Source organism: Oryctolagus cuniculus, chromosome 14 (genome assembly GCF_051225735.1).
Source record: "Oryctolagus cuniculus isolate XC-2025 breed Fujian yellow rabbit chromosome 14, ASM5122573v1, whole genome shotgun sequence".
Classification (NCBI taxonomy): domain Eukaryota; kingdom Metazoa; phylum Chordata; class Mammalia; order Lagomorpha; family Leporidae; genus Oryctolagus; species Oryctolagus cuniculus.
Window position 1 is genome coordinate 59,779,173 of NC_142880.1, and position 17,547 is coordinate 59,796,719.

The 17,547-nt window shown below is 41.4% G+C and overlaps 1 protein-coding gene across 6 annotated transcripts in view; it reads right to left on the minus strand.

Annotated features, from left to right (window-relative positions):
• ADAMTS12 (ADAM metallopeptidase with thrombospondin type 1 motif 12) overlaps window positions 1-17,547 on the minus strand; it is a 351,249-nt gene that overhangs the window by 40,328 nt on the left and 293,374 nt on the right. For all 6 annotated transcript variants that reach the window (XM_002714101.6, XM_070056623.2, XM_089312694.1 and 3 more), the window contains one exon: window positions 9,750-10,856. In XM_002714101.6, the coding sequence (XP_002714147.3) occupies window positions 9,750-10,856 (1,107 nt within the window). The remainder of the gene's footprint in view (window positions 1-9,749; window positions 10,857-17,547) is intronic.

The window sequence follows — 17,547 nt, forward strand, 5'->3', positions numbered from 1 at the left end:
GAGCAGGTCCTGCAGCTTGTCAAGTTGGTGAGAGGCAGCTGGGTAGAAGCTGTTGCCTCCTCTCCCAGTGCCATATTGTGGGAGAGCAGATGCATAGAATAAGTCTTAATTCCAGTAACTCAGTCCAGTCCGGGTTGCTCCCAACAGATCCCCCTTTCTTTTTATTTTTTGGCGTTGATACGCGCCTGTCTTCGGTGTCCCGCGGCACACACTCTGCTCTACTTGCTAGAGTTGCCCACAGGTGCTTACAAGTCCTATCAATCAGGCAAACCGAATCCGGGTCCTCTCTTCGCCATGTTGTGAGGAGGTTTTTAGGCGCTGATGCATGCCTGTGTTCGGTGCCCTGCAGCGCATGCTCTGTTCTGCTAGAACTGCCTGCAGGTGCTTACAAAACCTAGCAATCAGGCAAACCGAATCCAAGCCTTCTCATTGCCGTATTGTGGGGAGACTTATCGATGTTAATTCGTGCCTGTCTTCGGTGACCTGCGGCGCATAAGCTGCTAGCCGCCCGCAGGTGCTCATCGCCTCACTAATCAGGCAGACCGAATCCAAGCTTTCTCATTGCCATGTTGTGGGGAGGCCTTTCTATTTCTCTATTTCTCTATCTCCGGGCATTCCTATTTCTCCCATTTTACTTCTATCTTCCAGCATTCCTATTTCTCTCATTTTACTTCTAAAACTTCTGTTTCTCTTATCCCTGCGGCTTCCCGGCGCCCGCCCCGAGGCTGCTTCTCGGCGCCTCGCCGCCCCGCGGCAGCTTCATGGCTCTGCGCAGCTTCCCGGCGCCTCACCCCGCCGGCGGGCTCCCAGCTCTGCGCGGCTTGGCTTCGCGCGCACACTCCGCAGTCTCCACGCCCTTCGCGTCTGCACCACGGCCTCGCGCCAGCCCCGCGTTCCCTATCCATTCACGCCCCGTGCTCTCCACGCGGCGGCTTCCGTGAGTCACACAGCCCCAGCTCACGTTTCCGCCACCACCGGCATTCAGTCCAAGTTCCCTGGACTAACCTGGCGAATTCAACCCAGCTCACGTTTCCGCCCCACGATTTGGCTTCCCGTCCTTTGCTCCCCGGGCTAATCAGATGGATTCCAACCTGGCTTACGTTTCCGCTTCTGGTTTTAACTTTTCGCCCCTTATTCCCGGGCTAACTCGACGAATCCCAAAGTAGCTTTCGTCTCCGCCTCAGCCTGCCCCCGTGGCTTCAATTTCCCTAACATTTTTCTCTACCCAGTATGTTTCCCTAAGTTTTCTTCCAAGAATATTCCTCCCTCATTTCTCCTGGCCTCTCCCCACAGTCCGTATCCAAGTCTAAGTTTCTTATAGGTTTCACTTTCACTTTCAACCTGCAGTCCGTATCTGAGTCTAAGTTTCTTCTTGCTTTCACTTTAAATCCTAACTTCTTTCCCACAGTCCATATCCGAGTCTCTGCCTAGGCTTTCAATAGCTTCTTCCGACACCTAGGCTCTTTGCTAGTCTCTCTCTCCAATGTTTTCCCACTTCTTCCCGTTTCTTCTCTCCTAGGTTTCCTATCCGTCCTAGGTTTCCTATCCGACCTAGGTTTCCTATCCGACCTAGGTTTCCTATCCGAGTCACGGCACCATTATGTCGCTCCCCCTCTTCGTGGAGGAACGACACTAAACCCTGCCTAGGCTTCATATCCGAGTCACGGCACCATTATGTCGCTCCCCCTCTTCGTGGAGGAACGACACCAAACCCTGCCTAGGCTTCATATCCGAGTCACGGCACCATTATGTCGCTCCCCCTCTTCGTGGAGGAACAACACAGGACCCTGCACTGTTCTTTCGTCTGCTCGGCCCTTCCCGGGTTTGCTGCTGGTTCTTCCCGGGTTGGCTACTGTCCCTTCCACCTCCGTGGAAGGGCAGTTCCCCCTGGCCATATTCCCCACTTCCGCAGGGGAGCGGCACACCGCCGGCCGGCTCTCTCGGGGGCTGCACAGGTGTTCCCTTAGATGTTCCCCTTAGATGTTCCTGGTGCATGCTGTCTCTCTCCTCCTTTATAGTCCTCCTCCGCCAATCCTAACTTGGCTGCCCACACGCCGAGTACGCTGCTCTCCTCCAATCAGGAGCAGGTCCTGCAGCTTGTCAAGTTGGTGAGAGGCAGCTGGGTAGAAGCTGTTGCCTCCTCTCCCAGTGCCATATTGTGGGAGAGCAGATGCATAGAATAAGTCTTAATTCCAGTAACTCAGTCCAGTCCGGGTTGCTCCCAACACTAAAGTCTTATATTAATGGAACTAGGAGGATATAAACTTAATCTAATTATGGTGTTTAAAGGTAAGGACACTGGAAAGTGTTTAGATTGGATTAAGTTATTGGAGTGGAGCCCCCATGATTCAATCCTGGTGGTTTGAAGACTGAACAGATATAGATATACATGTACACCCCACTGTTATGGGATGCAATTCCAGGAGTCCTCACCACAGCATCTATCATGCTCTTTGGACCTCCTACCTTCAAAACCGTGAGCCAAAATCAGTATCTTTTCTTTATGAAGTAGCCTGTTTCAGGTATGTTGTTACGGTCATGAGAAGCTGACGCATAAACCCAATTCATTAAAAGAGTATGTTATGTACAATGAAGGTCATGGACAGCCTTTTAATGCAGGACAGAAAGTGGGAGGACATCATCAAAGCATTCAGATCCAACCATTAGGAACTGTAGAAATTAATTCCTACCTTAGGGATCCAGGGAAGCCTTAGGGAAGAGGAAATGCTAAGTTTTATTCTGAAGAACAAGGAAGATATAAAAAGGGACGACCTTCCTGGTAGAAGAGATAATATGAACAGAGGGCACTGGACTGTGAGAGGCAGGAGAACACCCTAGATTTGCTGATTCTTAATGTGTGTGAAGAAAGGAGGAGGCAGTCAACTTTGAAGCTGGATTGCAAAGGCTAGTGGGCCTGGATCTGGCATGTGAGATCCCAGGTTTGTGAGTGAAAGGTTAGATTGTTAGGACCATTCTTTTGGGAGACCAGTTTGATGGTTTTATATCTCTTGCCACGCTGTGAGGAAAAGACTGAAGGAGAGAGAGACTGGGTGGTGCATCGACTACTGGAGGCAAAGGAAAGTGCTCTGGGCAAGCATAGGAACTAGGGGTTGTTTTCAACTACAAGGCCACCATTTGCACTTGGGACTGGACTTCCCTAAATGCCATGGGACTTTTATATTCCTTGCTTCTCATACATTGAATGTTGGTTGTAGCTCCCTTCTCTATTGTTTTAACAAACAAAAGCAGCAAAGCTGAAAAATGATGTGATGTTGACTTGGAAAACTACCACAGAAAGACCTGGAAGAAACTCCTGGATCTTGGCTTTGGCCTGGCCCAGCTCCAGTCATTGTGGCCATTTGCAGAATGAGCCAATGGATGGAAGATCTCTCTCTCTTTCTCTCTGTCTCTCTGCCCTTTTTCCTTCTTTCCCTCTCTGTAACTCTGCCTTTCAAATAAATAAAAATAAATCTTGAAAAAAGGAAAAAAATAGAAAAACTACCATGGAGGAAAGGGGCAAGTTGATATCAATGGTGATTCTAGGGTTTTTAAGATGTAGTGATCGAGAACTGAGGAGTGAGTGATACATTATAAAGAGAGGTAACCCCAAAGAAACAGCTTTGGAAATGGGCAGAAACAAAAGTCATGGTCAGTGAGAAACTCAAAACCTGTTGCTCTGATAATTCTGTGCATTAAATATCTTATTTCTTAAAATCTGCATAAACAGATCAGGCAGCAAGGCCTGGGATGATAAAGGGGACTCCTGCCAAATATAGAACTCTATTCTTGTGATATCCTTGAAGCTTTGAAAAACTGCAATCTAGGTCAACTCCTTTCTTAGCTAAACTGCTTGAAATTGACAGCTGTCAGTGGTTCCATCAGTGTTGTCCAATTGTTGAGGAGTTATGATATATTTAATAACAGTTTATTTCTGTCAAAGTCAAATTATGACAGTTGAGGCAGAATTAACTCTTTGTATCTTGATTTACTATAATCAAAATATGTTAACCTCTAAGATCCAACAATCATCATGGATGATGTGTACTTTATTTTGGTGTAGTTTTCATGGATGTGGTACTTTCTCATGAGATCAATTAACATTTGTCTATTAATTGATTACCATATATTACATATCTTTCAAACAAGCTCTTTATAACATATTTAAGTTCAATATCACACAAGTGCTGTGCGATTTGGGTACAGATGAAAGGAGAAGAGTATTTAGAAGGAAAAGAAAATTAATTTCTGGATCATCTTTCAGCTACTTTTAAATAAAGCATTTGTGTTAACTGGTGGAATGCAAAGGGCTTGCCCATCCTTACTAACAGTGCTCATCAAGGCTCTGTCTGAGGACTGTGAGAGACTGCTGAATCTCTCCCACCATCTCTATGCTGATAGTATTTTCCATGAAGTCACTAGTGACCTGCTAATTGTCAAATCCAATAGGTTTAATATCAATCATCACGTTCCTAGACATTGAGGTACTGTATCTTTTGATTTGTCTTAAAAATTAGATGATTCCTTACTAATCTTCATCATGGGATCTTTTTATCAGCTAGCCCCTCAAATTTTGCTGTTACCCAGAGTTCTATTCCTGACCCAGTACATTTTGCGACCCACAGATCTCTTGAGTGATCTCCCATAGCATTGTCATTATATACAAAAGCTCTTGATTACTGTGTGTTGATTTCATATCCTGCCACTTTACCAAACTCTTTTATGAGTTCCAATAATCTCTCAGTCTTCCCTGACATTCTGAAATTAAATTGTTTTAATTTTTTGGAATGATATAATTTTAAATATTGCTCTCAAAATGTATCATTCCTTTTGTAAACATGGGATGTCCCTAAATAGCTGATAAATGGGCCTCTGTCTTCCTTCAATTGAAGTAGTTTGGACTATGTATAAAATAAAATAAATATATAAAAACAGCACTCTGGCCTCAGAATCAGCCCTTAAGGCATGCGGATCTGGCTGAAAAGCCCATGAGAGTATTTCAGGCATGGAAAGCCAAGACACTCTGGGGAAAAAAAAAAAAAACCTAAATGAAAGATTTCCGCAAGTGAGATCCCAGTGGAAAGAACGGGTCATCAAAGAAGGAGGTACCCTTCTCTGAAGGGAGGAGAGAACTTCCACTTTGACCATGGCCTTGTCTAAAAATTATCAGAGTCGGTGAACTCAGGGGGCTTCCATAGCCTTGGCAGCTCATGACAAGAGCCTAGGTTGATTACTGATGCCATAAACAAGAGTGTCAATTTGTTAAGTCAACAACAGGACTCACTGTGCACTTACTCCTCATGTAGGATCTCTGTCCTTAGTGTGCTGTACATTGAGATTTAATGCTATAACTAGTATTCAAACAGTATTTTTCACTTTATGTTTCTGTGTGGGAGCAAACTGTTGAAATCTTTACTTAATGTATGCTAAACTGATCTTAGGTATATAAAGAGAATCAAAAATGAATCTTGATGTGAATGGAAGGTGAGAGGGAGTGGGAAAGGGGAGGGTTGCGGGTGGGAGGGACATTATGGGGGGAAGCCATTGTAATCTATAAGCTGTACTTTGGAAATTTATATTCATTAAATAAAAGTTCAAAAAAATGGAAAAAAATCTCCCATGTTCATGGACTGGAAGAATCAATATCATCAAAATGTTCTTATTACCAAAAGCAATAAAGCAATTTACAGATTCAGTATGGTCCTAATCAAAATACAGTGACATTCTTCTCAGATCTAGAAAAAGCAATGCTAAAATTCACATGGAAACACAAGAGAGCCTGAATATATAAAGCAATCTTATACACTAAAAAAAAGTTGGAGGCATCACAATACCATATTTCAAGACATACTACAGGGCAGTTATAATCAAAACAGCCTGGTACTGGCACAAAAATACACATGTAGACCAATGGAACAGATTAGAAACTCCAAAAATCAATCCACACATCTACAACAAACTAATCTTTGACAAATAACCTAAAATCAATCCTTGGAGAAAGGACAGTCTCTTCAACAGGTAGTGCTGGGAAAATTGGATTTTTGTGTGCAGAAGTATAAAACATCACCCTTATCTTATCCCTTACAAAAAAACCTACTCAAAATGTATCTAGGATCTAAATCTACAATCTGATATCATCAAATTACTAGAGAAGGATATTGGAAAAACTCTGCAAGATATTAGCATAGGCAAAGATTTCTTGGAAAAGACCCCAGAGGCACAGATAATCAAAGCCAATATTGACAAATGGGATTACATCAAGCTTAGAAGCTTCTGTACTGCAAATGAAACACTCAGGAAAGTGAAGAGGCAACCAATAGAATGGAATAAAATATTTTCAAGCTATGAAACTGATAAAAGATTAATATCCAGAATCTATAAATAGCTCAAGAAACTCAACAACACAAACATCCCAGTTAAGAAATGGGCAAAGGATTTGAACAGGCATTTTTTAAGAAAAATTTACTTAAGTCATACAAGTGTCTTGTATTTCATATACACAGATTTAGGAACATAGTGATACTTTCCACCCTACCCTCCCTTCCACTCACTCTCTAACCCTTCTTCTTCCTCCCTCTCCCATTCCCACCCTTAATTTTTATAAAGATCTACTTTCAGTTTACTTCACTATCATAAAGTTAACTCTACACTAAGTAAAAGAGCTCAACAAATAATATGAAGAAAAAAAGGACACTGTTCCTCAAAAGAAGAGACAAGGACTGTAAACCATCATCAAATCTCAAAATGTCCAATACACTACATTTTAGGTCTTTTATTAGTTACCTCAGATCAGGTAAAACATATGGTATCTGTGTTTTTGGGACTGAACAGACATTTTTCAAGAGAGCAAATCCAAATGGCCAACAGACACATGAGAAAATGCTCAGGATCACCAGCCTTCAGGGAAATGCAAATCAAAACAACAATGAGATTTCACTTGCCCTGGTTAGAATTGCTCTCATATAGAAATCAGCAAACAACAAATGCAGGCAAGGAGGTGAAATATGGACCCTAATGTAAATTGGTAGAGCCTCTGTGGAAGACAGTATGGAGAACCTCAGAAATCTGAATATAGACCTGCCAGGCATCCCACTCTTGGGGATTTACTCAAAGGAAATGAAATCAGCATATGGGAGAATTATCTATACCCCCATGCTTATTGCAGCTCAATTCACTATAGCTAAGATATGGATCAACCCAGATGTCTGCCAGCTAAGGATTTGATAAAGAAATAATGGAATACTACTCAGCCAAAAAAAGAGTGAGATCATGTCTTTTGCAACAAAATGGATACAAGTGGAAACCACTAAGTGAAATAAACCATTCCCAAAAAGGCAAATATCATATTTTCCCTGATTCATGGTGACTAACAAAGTACCAAAAATGTAACATATAGCAGTGATATTAACATTTTGAGATTCAATGACTGTTCACAGCAATTGTCTCTATTGTTGAGGAAGATTGCTTGTTTTTCTTCTTACTGTATGTTGAACTCTTTACTTAGTATAGAGTTAATATTAGGATTATAAAGTAAACTGAAAGTAGATATTTATAAAAATTAAGAGAGGGCATAGGAGAGGGAAGAGGAGGAAGGGTGGGAGCATGGGGGGTAGGGAGGGAAGTGTGGAAAGTAGCACTATGTTCCTAAATCTGTATATATGAAATACATGAAATTTGTTTACCTTAAATAAAATTTAAAAAATAAGATAAAACTATATATATAAACATGCATATGTTTATATATATATAATATATTATATATTATATATATATATATATATAAAACTCAGATGTCCAGGCTGAACCTATTTTGGGGACTTGACAAGGATCACTTGCCTCTGGGAACTCCAAATAACCAAGGGTCCCTCCATATTGTTTGAAAATACTTTCTTGTGAACTCTATGATTTTCTCTTCTGTCTATTCAGGGTCTTTGCATAAATAGCATTGTTTTTATATGTAATGTGACCAAAGAAGAAAGAAATAAAACCAAAGGCACACAGGATGATGATATTTTCTGATGTGCAAAGCAACAGATCTTGGGTCCTGAAGTCCACGTGCCAGAGTTCAAATTCCTGCTCTGTCGCTCAAAGCATGGATGGTTCTATTTCCTCCCTCAGCTTCAGCTTCCTGTCTCTAAAGCAGAACATGTTACCCCTGTCCTTGAGTTGTGATGAGGATCAATGAGAGAACACATGCTAATCAGCATAAAGTCATGCCTAAAAAGTATGATGCATGCTTTGCAAATGCTCACTGCCAATATTATTATCCTCATTAAAAGTCCTTTAGAACTGAGTCAGAAATAAATATTACCAAAATGTCACAGATCATGAGACCCATTCATCATCTTCTTTCAACAAATTGGATTATTGTAATCATAACTGTCTTTTTCTGTTTTTTTTTTTTTTTTTATCGCTTAAGCTGGATTATTTACTTGCAAATGCATAAAATAAGGTATTTCTCCATTTCAGAAAATCTGTTAATTCACTTTAGAAATGAAACATAAATCAATGTAAAAATGCATTTGAAATGCAAACAACTCCAGCATTGGGGGAAAATTTTTGGAAGTTTGACTTCATGCTATTTATTGCTGGTATAGTTAATTCTATAACTATTTATGTTGATTAATTGCCACAGGAGAATTCTATACAGTCAAGTCATCAATTGGTACCATAACTCACAAGACAGCAGACTAGAGCTGAAAGAGAACATTCATTATCCAAAAGTACTCCCTTAATTGTAAAAAAAAAAATCTAGTTTTCTATTAGCTAATTAGTAAAGCAAGACCCAATCTACTCCCCAGGACTGTCAAAAAGGAAAACAGTAAGGAATTACATATGAAAGTGGTTTGGAAATTAGCACATCTATTAAATTGTTAGGATTGTATTATTATTTTTGTAATTACTAATTTTTCACATCCCTTTAACTAGGGATATGAGTCATAAAATGTCATAAAAACGCTGAATGATTTGAATATGTGATTGCTTTGCCACAAAGTCCTCTTTTGTGCTGTCACATTGTTTTAACAAGCACATACATTGGACATTCAAAATTCAATTAGGTGAGAAATAATTTTGATGCTTCAAAGAATATAATTAGTTCTAGAGATAGAGAAACAAATTTCTAGCCAAATTTCTGAATCCGAAGAGGCCAACATTTTGTCATCATGTTTATCATGTTTCCTCTGTATTACAATTCCTTCAATGAGCCATAATGAGTTCTAAATGCAAGCATTCAGGAATAAAAAAGAAAAAATATTCATAGAGTAAGCTATATAATTATTTAAAACAGTTTTGTCTTCTATTTCCATTACAATCATAATTACTTCACATATGTAAACCAAGTCTCATTTAAATGAGAACTCAGGCCATTCCAGGTAACTTTCCCCACAGGATCATGACAGTCTATAACTTCCAGGGGTATTAGAGATGACCTGCATTGGTACTCTCATCTTGAAATCCATGTATTTCCTATGAAAATCAGGCAAAAACCCTTGTATGCATATATACATTTTTTTTGCCAAAACAAACATTTCTTTTAATTTTATTTTTCACTAACTTTTGAAGCACCTTTGTGTATTTCTTCCTCCTTGTCCATTTAAGGAGTTCCAGTGGTCAGGAGGGAGGTGGAGATGGAGAACTGATTCCATCAATTTTTTTTATGCAAGTTCATTTTGAAATTTTCATAAGAGAGTAATACCCATAGCTGTTTTCCATGTAAAGTAAGGCCTGAGGTAGGGAATGGAGCCACCTACCTCACTCCAGTTTCCAACAATCCAGCGTGCAGGGCTGTGGTCCTTCATGAACTGTTTGTAACTGGAGGCATTGAGTAAAAAGCCCTCAGAAATCAGACTAGTTGCATCTTCCTCAGTCAGCACTGGTCCAGAATTTTGTGTTACATTCACGTTGCTTGGATGTTCCAGGTGGTTATGATTTATTGGCTTTTCTGAGGGTGCTGGCTGTTGATCCCCTCCCAGAGGGAGCGCACCATTAACTGGCTTTTTAGTAACCATACCCGCAGCCCTGGGTGTCCCATTTTTGAGAGTACTGGGCCTTTGGCTGGGGACCAGTCCTTTCATTCCTGTGCTGACAGGTGGCCACAAGGACTCTTCACTGAGATAAGGTATTGGTGGAAGTCCCAGTGGCGATTCTGTAATTGTTTCCACTAGAACATCATTTTCAGGTACTCTGATCTGTGTCCGCAGCACAGGGTTACTTTCATCTTTGTTCTCTGGCTGTTCCCTGTCTTCCCCTGAACCACTATGAATCTCCAATTCTGGGTCTTTGGTTAAAGTACTGTAAAATGGAGTCACCTGCCAGGTCACAGCATTGCTGGATGCTGAAAAGTCAGAACCACTTGTTGTCGCCACAAGGTGTCCATCTGAGGTAGGACCAGTAGCTGGATTGGAAATATTCTCATCATCAGACTGGATATTCACAGACCAGGAAGTGAGGATGGGCTGGGAAGTACTTCCAAGGGAAATGAGGTAACGTGAGCTCAGTTCAGTTTGTGTTGAACTATTTTGCCATTGTTTCCCATCCAGGTCTGTTTCTCTGGAAGGTGCGGTGGGACCAGGTCCGGTTGTTACTGGAGTGCTTGTGCTCATAGACTCAGGCACTGTGGGTGTGGTCAGCACTTTGTGCCTAGATGTAGGTGGGACGATGGGCTTTAATGGTGGTAGATGTTTCCCACTGAAAATGATGCCTTTGTTGGGTCTCAGAACTCTCCAGCTAGATGGACACTGCTGAAGGCCACACAGAGCTCGACTGTTGGGTTTCCTTGTCTTGTCACAAGGTTCACCATTGTTCTTAGCACACGTGACACTGCGAATGCGCACACCACCACCACAGGAAACAGAACACTGGAAAAGAGAGACAGCTTTTAGCCCAGGAGGAACAGACACTTTTATTCTCATGGTCAGGTTTAACACCAAATCATGACAGGCCCATTGAAAACTGAACTCTGCAGCTAAGCTTGTCATCTCCTACCCTTACTCTGGTGTCTACATTCTGTTTTTCATGGAATATGCATTTCCTGGAGGTCAGCTGTGGCTCAGGACCAACAATTTACTCTTCACAAGCTGACAGTATAAAACACAATGTAGTCCAATTAAAGTCTCTTCGGGCTTTGAACACTGGGTGGTGGGATCTACAAACTGCAATGATTTAAACTTAGCCTTTGTAAGACATCATAAATAATTCCTATGGTTTGAATAGAATTTGGCTTCCCAACTTATGCAGGTGCTTAAACCACAAAGTCATAAATTAACGTTGCTAAAGAGTATGGAGGTTTGATCTCATTATGGTATGTAGGAGATAGTCCTGGTTGGAGGTTCTTATGCAACTGAAGCCTACCCTTGGAAGGGAGTTTTCATGAGATGGTTGGTTATAAAAGCCAGGTTTCATCTAGAATCTCTCTTTTCTGGATCACTGTGATCCTCCGGCATATGTTCTGCCATCCACCACTCTCATCAGATGCCAGACTAATGGGCCACTTGGTTTTGGACTGTGAACCTCCAAAGCCGTTAGCCAAAAAAAACCCTGTTTCCTTTCTTAAAGACACTGCATAATGCAGTGTATTTCAAAGGACTTCACAGCATTACTCTGTGTGATGCTCATGGCATGCCTGTGAAATCGACAAGGTAAGACTTATTATTTAGCTTTCCACAAGAGAAGAATCTGAGGCCCAGACAGTCCCCTGAAAGGCTGACGGGGTGTCACACAAGTAAGAATTAGATTTATTTGATCTCTCTGTACCCTGGCAAAACCTAGTGCAACACACTACACACGTTACCATCTGTAGAGTTCACTTATTAACTTGACACAATTTTACAGCTGAAGTTACCTAAATGAAAGTACTTTTTTTTTTTTTTTTTGACAGGCAGAGTGGACAGTGAGAGAGAGAGACAGAGAGAAAGGTCTTCCTTTTGCCATTGGTTCACCCTCCCATGGCCGCCACGGCTGGCGCGCTGTGGCCGGCGCACCACGCTGATCCGAAGCCTGGAGCCAGGTGCTTCTCCTGGTCTCCCATGGGGTGCAGGGCCCAAGGACTTGGGCCATCCTCCACTGCCTTCCCAGGCCACAGCAGAGAGCTGGCCTGGAAGAGGGGCAACCGGGACAGAATCTGGCGCCCCGACCGGGACTAGAACCCGGTGTGCCGGCACCGCTAGGTGGAGGATTAGCCTATTGAGCTGTGGTGCCGGCCAAGAACTACTTCTTATTCATAACTGACTTCTAGGATAGTTCTTGAGGCACAATGATCACTTTCTACACACTTATTAAGTAGCTGGTTTACTTAGAAAAAATGAAGAATGAAAAAATTTACACTCATGAGCTTATGCAATATTTAGCTTAAATGACTTGGTTTCTCAAGGCTCATTTTCAATTTCCTCTATGTAAGAAAATAATACTGATGTAGAAAACTGCCCATTTATTTTGTTTCAATCCTTTGAAAAGGAGGAGACGCTTGTGGTCAAGAGAATGTGCAGCTGTGGGAGAACCTGACTGCAGATTCCGGCTCAGCCAGCAACCTTCAGGATTTAAGATGTCAATTAAATGCTCAACTGCCTCAATCTAAGATTGAGCTTTCAAGTTTACTTTGAAATAATAATAATAGTAATAGTCTTTGGAGGAACAGTCTTTCATGGACTATGAGATGCATACTCATATTTCTTCCAAGTGGAGGCTACCAACCAAAAGTCTCAGGACCCACTAGTGAACAAATAGTGGCTTCTGGAACCTTTCATAATTCCTCACTTGGAATCCCAAAAATAAAGGCTTGGAGGTATTTGCCTTCCTGTTTTTCCATGATATTTCTGCCCTTCTTGTGTGTGAAGACAGTTAATGCTTCATTTCTTTCAGGCCACCACTTGTTACCTTCTAACCTGAACCCATTGGATTTCCAAATCTTGCATTTCCAAACTTATCAATATCATTGATTTGCGAGCTGGGTGCCTCAGCTGGGCTCAGTTTTCAGAGCTGACTCACAAGCAAGGCTCTAGGCAATGCCAACTGTTCTTAAGCAGCAGGTAGCCTCCTTTCAGTTTTCCTCTCCAAGATGTGTTAGACATGATCCGATAGGAAACTCTGATTTTTCTTTTCTGCTTCCTCTTTCCACAGCCCTTCTGTTACCCCATATTGAACACTGGGGGAAAGATCTATAAAATCTGTGAGGAATAAATTCCATCATCTGCCTTTATTATTAACTACATGCATTAACCTGTGACTCAGTGTCCGCTTCCTGTTCTGGAGACTGAGAGAAAGTTGAACTTGCCTGTCAAGGATGCTCTGGGGATTATGGGAGATGATAGTCTGAGCACAGCATGTAACATGAAGTTGTTATTGTCAGTGTTTCTTTTTTTTATTATTTGATAGGCAGAGTTACAGACAGTGAGAGAGAGAGAGAGAGACAAAGAGAAAGGTTTTCCTTCCATTGGTTCACTCCCCTAATGGCTGCTAAGGTTGGAACATAGTAAAAGCAGCCGATCTGAAGCCAGGAGCCAGGTGCTTCCTCCTGGCCTCTCACATGCGTGCAGGAGCCCAAGCACTTGGGACATCCTCCACTGCCTTCCTGGGGCCACAGCAGAGAGCTGGACTGGAAGAGGAGCAGCCAGGACTAGAACTAACGCCCATATGGGATGCCAGCGCCACAGGCAGAGGATTAACCAAGTGAGCCACAGTGTCAGCCCCTGTCAGTGTTTCAATATTGGTGCTGAGAATTATCAGAGTGATAATAAAAACAAAAACCTTACCCCCCTCCCCCAGTTTCTATGTCCCTTGTAGAGCATGGCACATAGAGCTGTCCTTTAGGGGCTGGGATGTGAGCAGCTGTCTGGTGAAGCAGGTGCAGGTAGCTGTCTGTAAGACAGTGTGGAGATCCATACACACCCCTCTACTTTATTGCTTGCTTTCTAAAAAGTCAGATATAATGGGACTAACTGATGGATATATTGTTCCTTAAATTATATATTCCAGAAAACCAAATAATCTTGCTAACTATGTAAATTCTGTCACCCTAAACAAGAAAAACAAGGTGATTAATAGCTACTGAGTTCATTATCTTATTAAACTACATTAGACTTTAATGTTTTAAAACAGAAGATTGTCTCTATTATGAGTTTCAAAGTGCAGCTGAAGGCCCATATTTGGCTCATCAACATGTACTCTTTGGACTGTGCAACCTTAAAACAACAAGGAAGGAAACAAAATATAAAAATTGAACTAGTAACGAATGTTTTAAAAAATAGCAATCAAGATTAGCATCAAATTCCAGACTCTTGGCTTCTTTTAAAAAAGCAGATGATCTGCATCTTTTATACCCACTTTCAAATGGCAACTCAAAACTTCAGTGATGGAGACTGGAGTCTGGGAGTTTGTAGGCTCTCCAGCACCTCTATTTCCCCTGCACAGTTTCTTCCCTAACCCAGAAGACACTGACTCTTCCAAAGAACAAGTGGTTGCTGTCCCTTAGCACTGGGGCATGTGTGCTCAGCAGGGCAGTGCTATCTGCCAAGTACATTGCATCTAGACACGAAGCTGCCCTTTCTCATAGTCCAGGCAGAACAAGCAGCTGCTTTATATTCAGCCTGATGCTTCTTCCAGTACATCTTCCCAACTGTGCTTATCTCCTTAGGAGCTGTCAAGCCCTTGAGATGAGATAAATACAGTATGCACACCACACTTAAAGCCGTCTCAACTGGTAGCTTCAGCATCCTCAAAACCAATTTCGGCTCTGATTATCATATGCCTTTACCTTATCATTTTGAACATGTACCAGACGAGCAGCTTGTCAGTCTGTTGTTAATGTCCTCATGGGAGTTATCTTGCCCTCACTTGCCACCGCCGCTGGAGTCAGCCCTCTGAGTGGAGCCCACTGAGAAAGAGGTCTGCTACTAAATTTGCCAGCTCCACCCACCTGGGGTGCACTGCAGGGAGGGGAGGAGGGGCCCCTCATAGCTGGCAGAGAACTGCAGTGTTGAGGGAGGGTTTATTCAGAAGCACAGCTGGAATTTTTCAGAGAGTTTGGGCTAAGGGGCTCAGTAGATAAATTGCTAGTACTTTGGGCATCATTTGTAAGTGAATGACTGAATCTCATAGTAAAAGCAGCTTTGAAAGTAACTAAAACACTCAGGCCCTGCTAGGGATTGAATTATCAGAGTCCTAATAGCCCTGTCACAGTGTGGTCCTGTTTGGATCTTTACAGAGGGAATCAAGTTGAAATGAGGTCATTGGGGTGGCCGTATCAATATGACTGATGTCTTTATAAAAAACAGACACTCTAGTCTTGGATTTGTGGTCTTCAGAGCTATGAGACGATAAGTTTTTGCTGCTTAAGCCATCCACTGCCAAAGTGGTTCTTGGTTAGAGCAACCCTATGAAACTAGTTCATTACCTTTGATAACGATGATGGAGAGTATCAATAGGGGCCACACTGATTTTCTGTGAACAGCTGTTACAAACAAGGGTGCCATGCTTGTTCTCCAGAAAACCAGGCAGAACACAGGCTACTGACATCTGAGAACGGAGACTGGCATTGACAGACATCTGTGCCCAAAGAGGGGTGCCTGAGGTCAGCACACCAGGGGTCAACCTTATATGAATGCCTGGGACCTTGACTAAAACTGGATAAAAGCAGAGGGTGTGACTCCAGAAATATCCACTATAGCTCCCTGCTTGCTCTCTTTGGTTTGCAAGAACTCTTATGGGGCTTCACATGAGTCTTGCTTTGCTTTTCACCCAGCAATAGACATGACATGGATGCTTCCTGCTGTGACAAATGGTGCTTTCTATTGAATAGCCAGGGAAAGCTCATTTTTGACAATTGGCATTTAATTTACTGTTACTCTGCATCCTAACATTCTGATGATCAACTCTGTACTTCATGGGTAACTTGGTTAATTGATTGTTTTGTTCATTTGTTTATTTTAGTGTTTTTTTCAGGCACAGCAAAATTAGATTAAAGATCTTCCGAGACTCAGGGCATGTCTGCTTTTGAAAGATCTATCCCATATCCTGTCAAATGTATTCAAATGCATCTCCAATCTCAACTGAAATATATTTTTTTTGTAAAAATCATTTGAACAGGGTTGTTTTTTTTTTGCTTTTGAAATTATTTGGTGAGGATAACTCATTTCATTTTTGAGAAGCTCTGATTTCTCAGAAAATCATTTTGCTTGGTCTGGAATTCTGTAAAATGAGAAAAGTTGATCTATGAATTGTCTTTAAACGTAACACATTTCTTATACAAGAACCCTCAAACTTCTAAATTTTACAAACACTTGAGATATGGTATGCCACAATGTTCAGAGTAGAAGTTCTGCTGTCTCCATCCAAATGCTGGTTCCAACGCTTGCTAGCTGCGTGACTTTGGGCACGTTTCTAAATGTCTCTAGGCCTCAGCTTCTTCACCTAATCAATGGGGCTTATAAGTCCATTGTGAAGATTAACTGTTTTATTATCTGCAAAGGTTTAAATACATATACTAAATTCCCACTACGTGCTATTAATCTGCAATCAAATTATTGATTTCTGATGATGCTGTCTCATCTTATTTTTATTATTTGTTTTATTGTGGAAGGAAAACGTGAGTTTTTTTTTTTCAAGATGTCAAACATCCTTGTAACACCTTGACACTCTAACACTGTGCTTACAGTACTCCATGCATAAAATGGTGTGAGGAAAGGGAGGGTAAGACAAAAACACAAGGGGCCACAAACTAATACCTTCTGGATTTCTGGGTGCCACTGGGAGGCAAGGCTTGCATGCATAGCATGGAAAATAATCCCTTGTCTTCTTGACCGATAATCAAGTCATCATTTAGTGAATAATTACTAGTTTCCAGGTACTCTGCTAAGTGTTTACATAATTATTTTATTAAATTTTTACAATAACCTCGTCTTTCTATGTGAGGAAAGGTTGAGAGACAGTTAATACCAGCTCAAGGTCATATAACTACAGACTTCCAGGGCTGGGAAACAGGAAACTTACTATATCACCAAGTCTATTAGTCTATCTGACAAAAGAACTAACATACTGGTTTATAGTTGAAGAAACCAAGGTTTTGTAAAGTGAAATCATTTCTGTAAGAAAAAGGCAAGTTCATGCAACACAAGATTAGAATGTAAATGATTCTCTGGTGCCTGTACCCCAACTCTTTCTGCTTCCTTTCTGCCTAGATACACAAAGCCAGCCACATTGATTTACTACCTAGCACTTTCAGTGGTCATCCATCCATCCATCCATCCATCCAAAGCAAAGATGCCACAGTTCTCTATAAATCAACTCAATGAACTATTCTGTAATTGTATTGCTGGGGCCATTATTTAAAAACCTCACATAAAGGTAATTTATTATACTAGAGAAGTATCTTGAAGAGGAATTAGTCTTCCAGCTATGATACAGAAAGGATTAAAGAACCCATTGTGTTGCCCTGTATAAGTGGATGCAACTGAAAGTTTAATCACAGTAAGTCTATTATCCTCACGTTGTTCCTGCTCTGAGTCACAGCCACAATTTCTATTTTATCACTTCAGTGTTTACAGTCTTTATATTAAT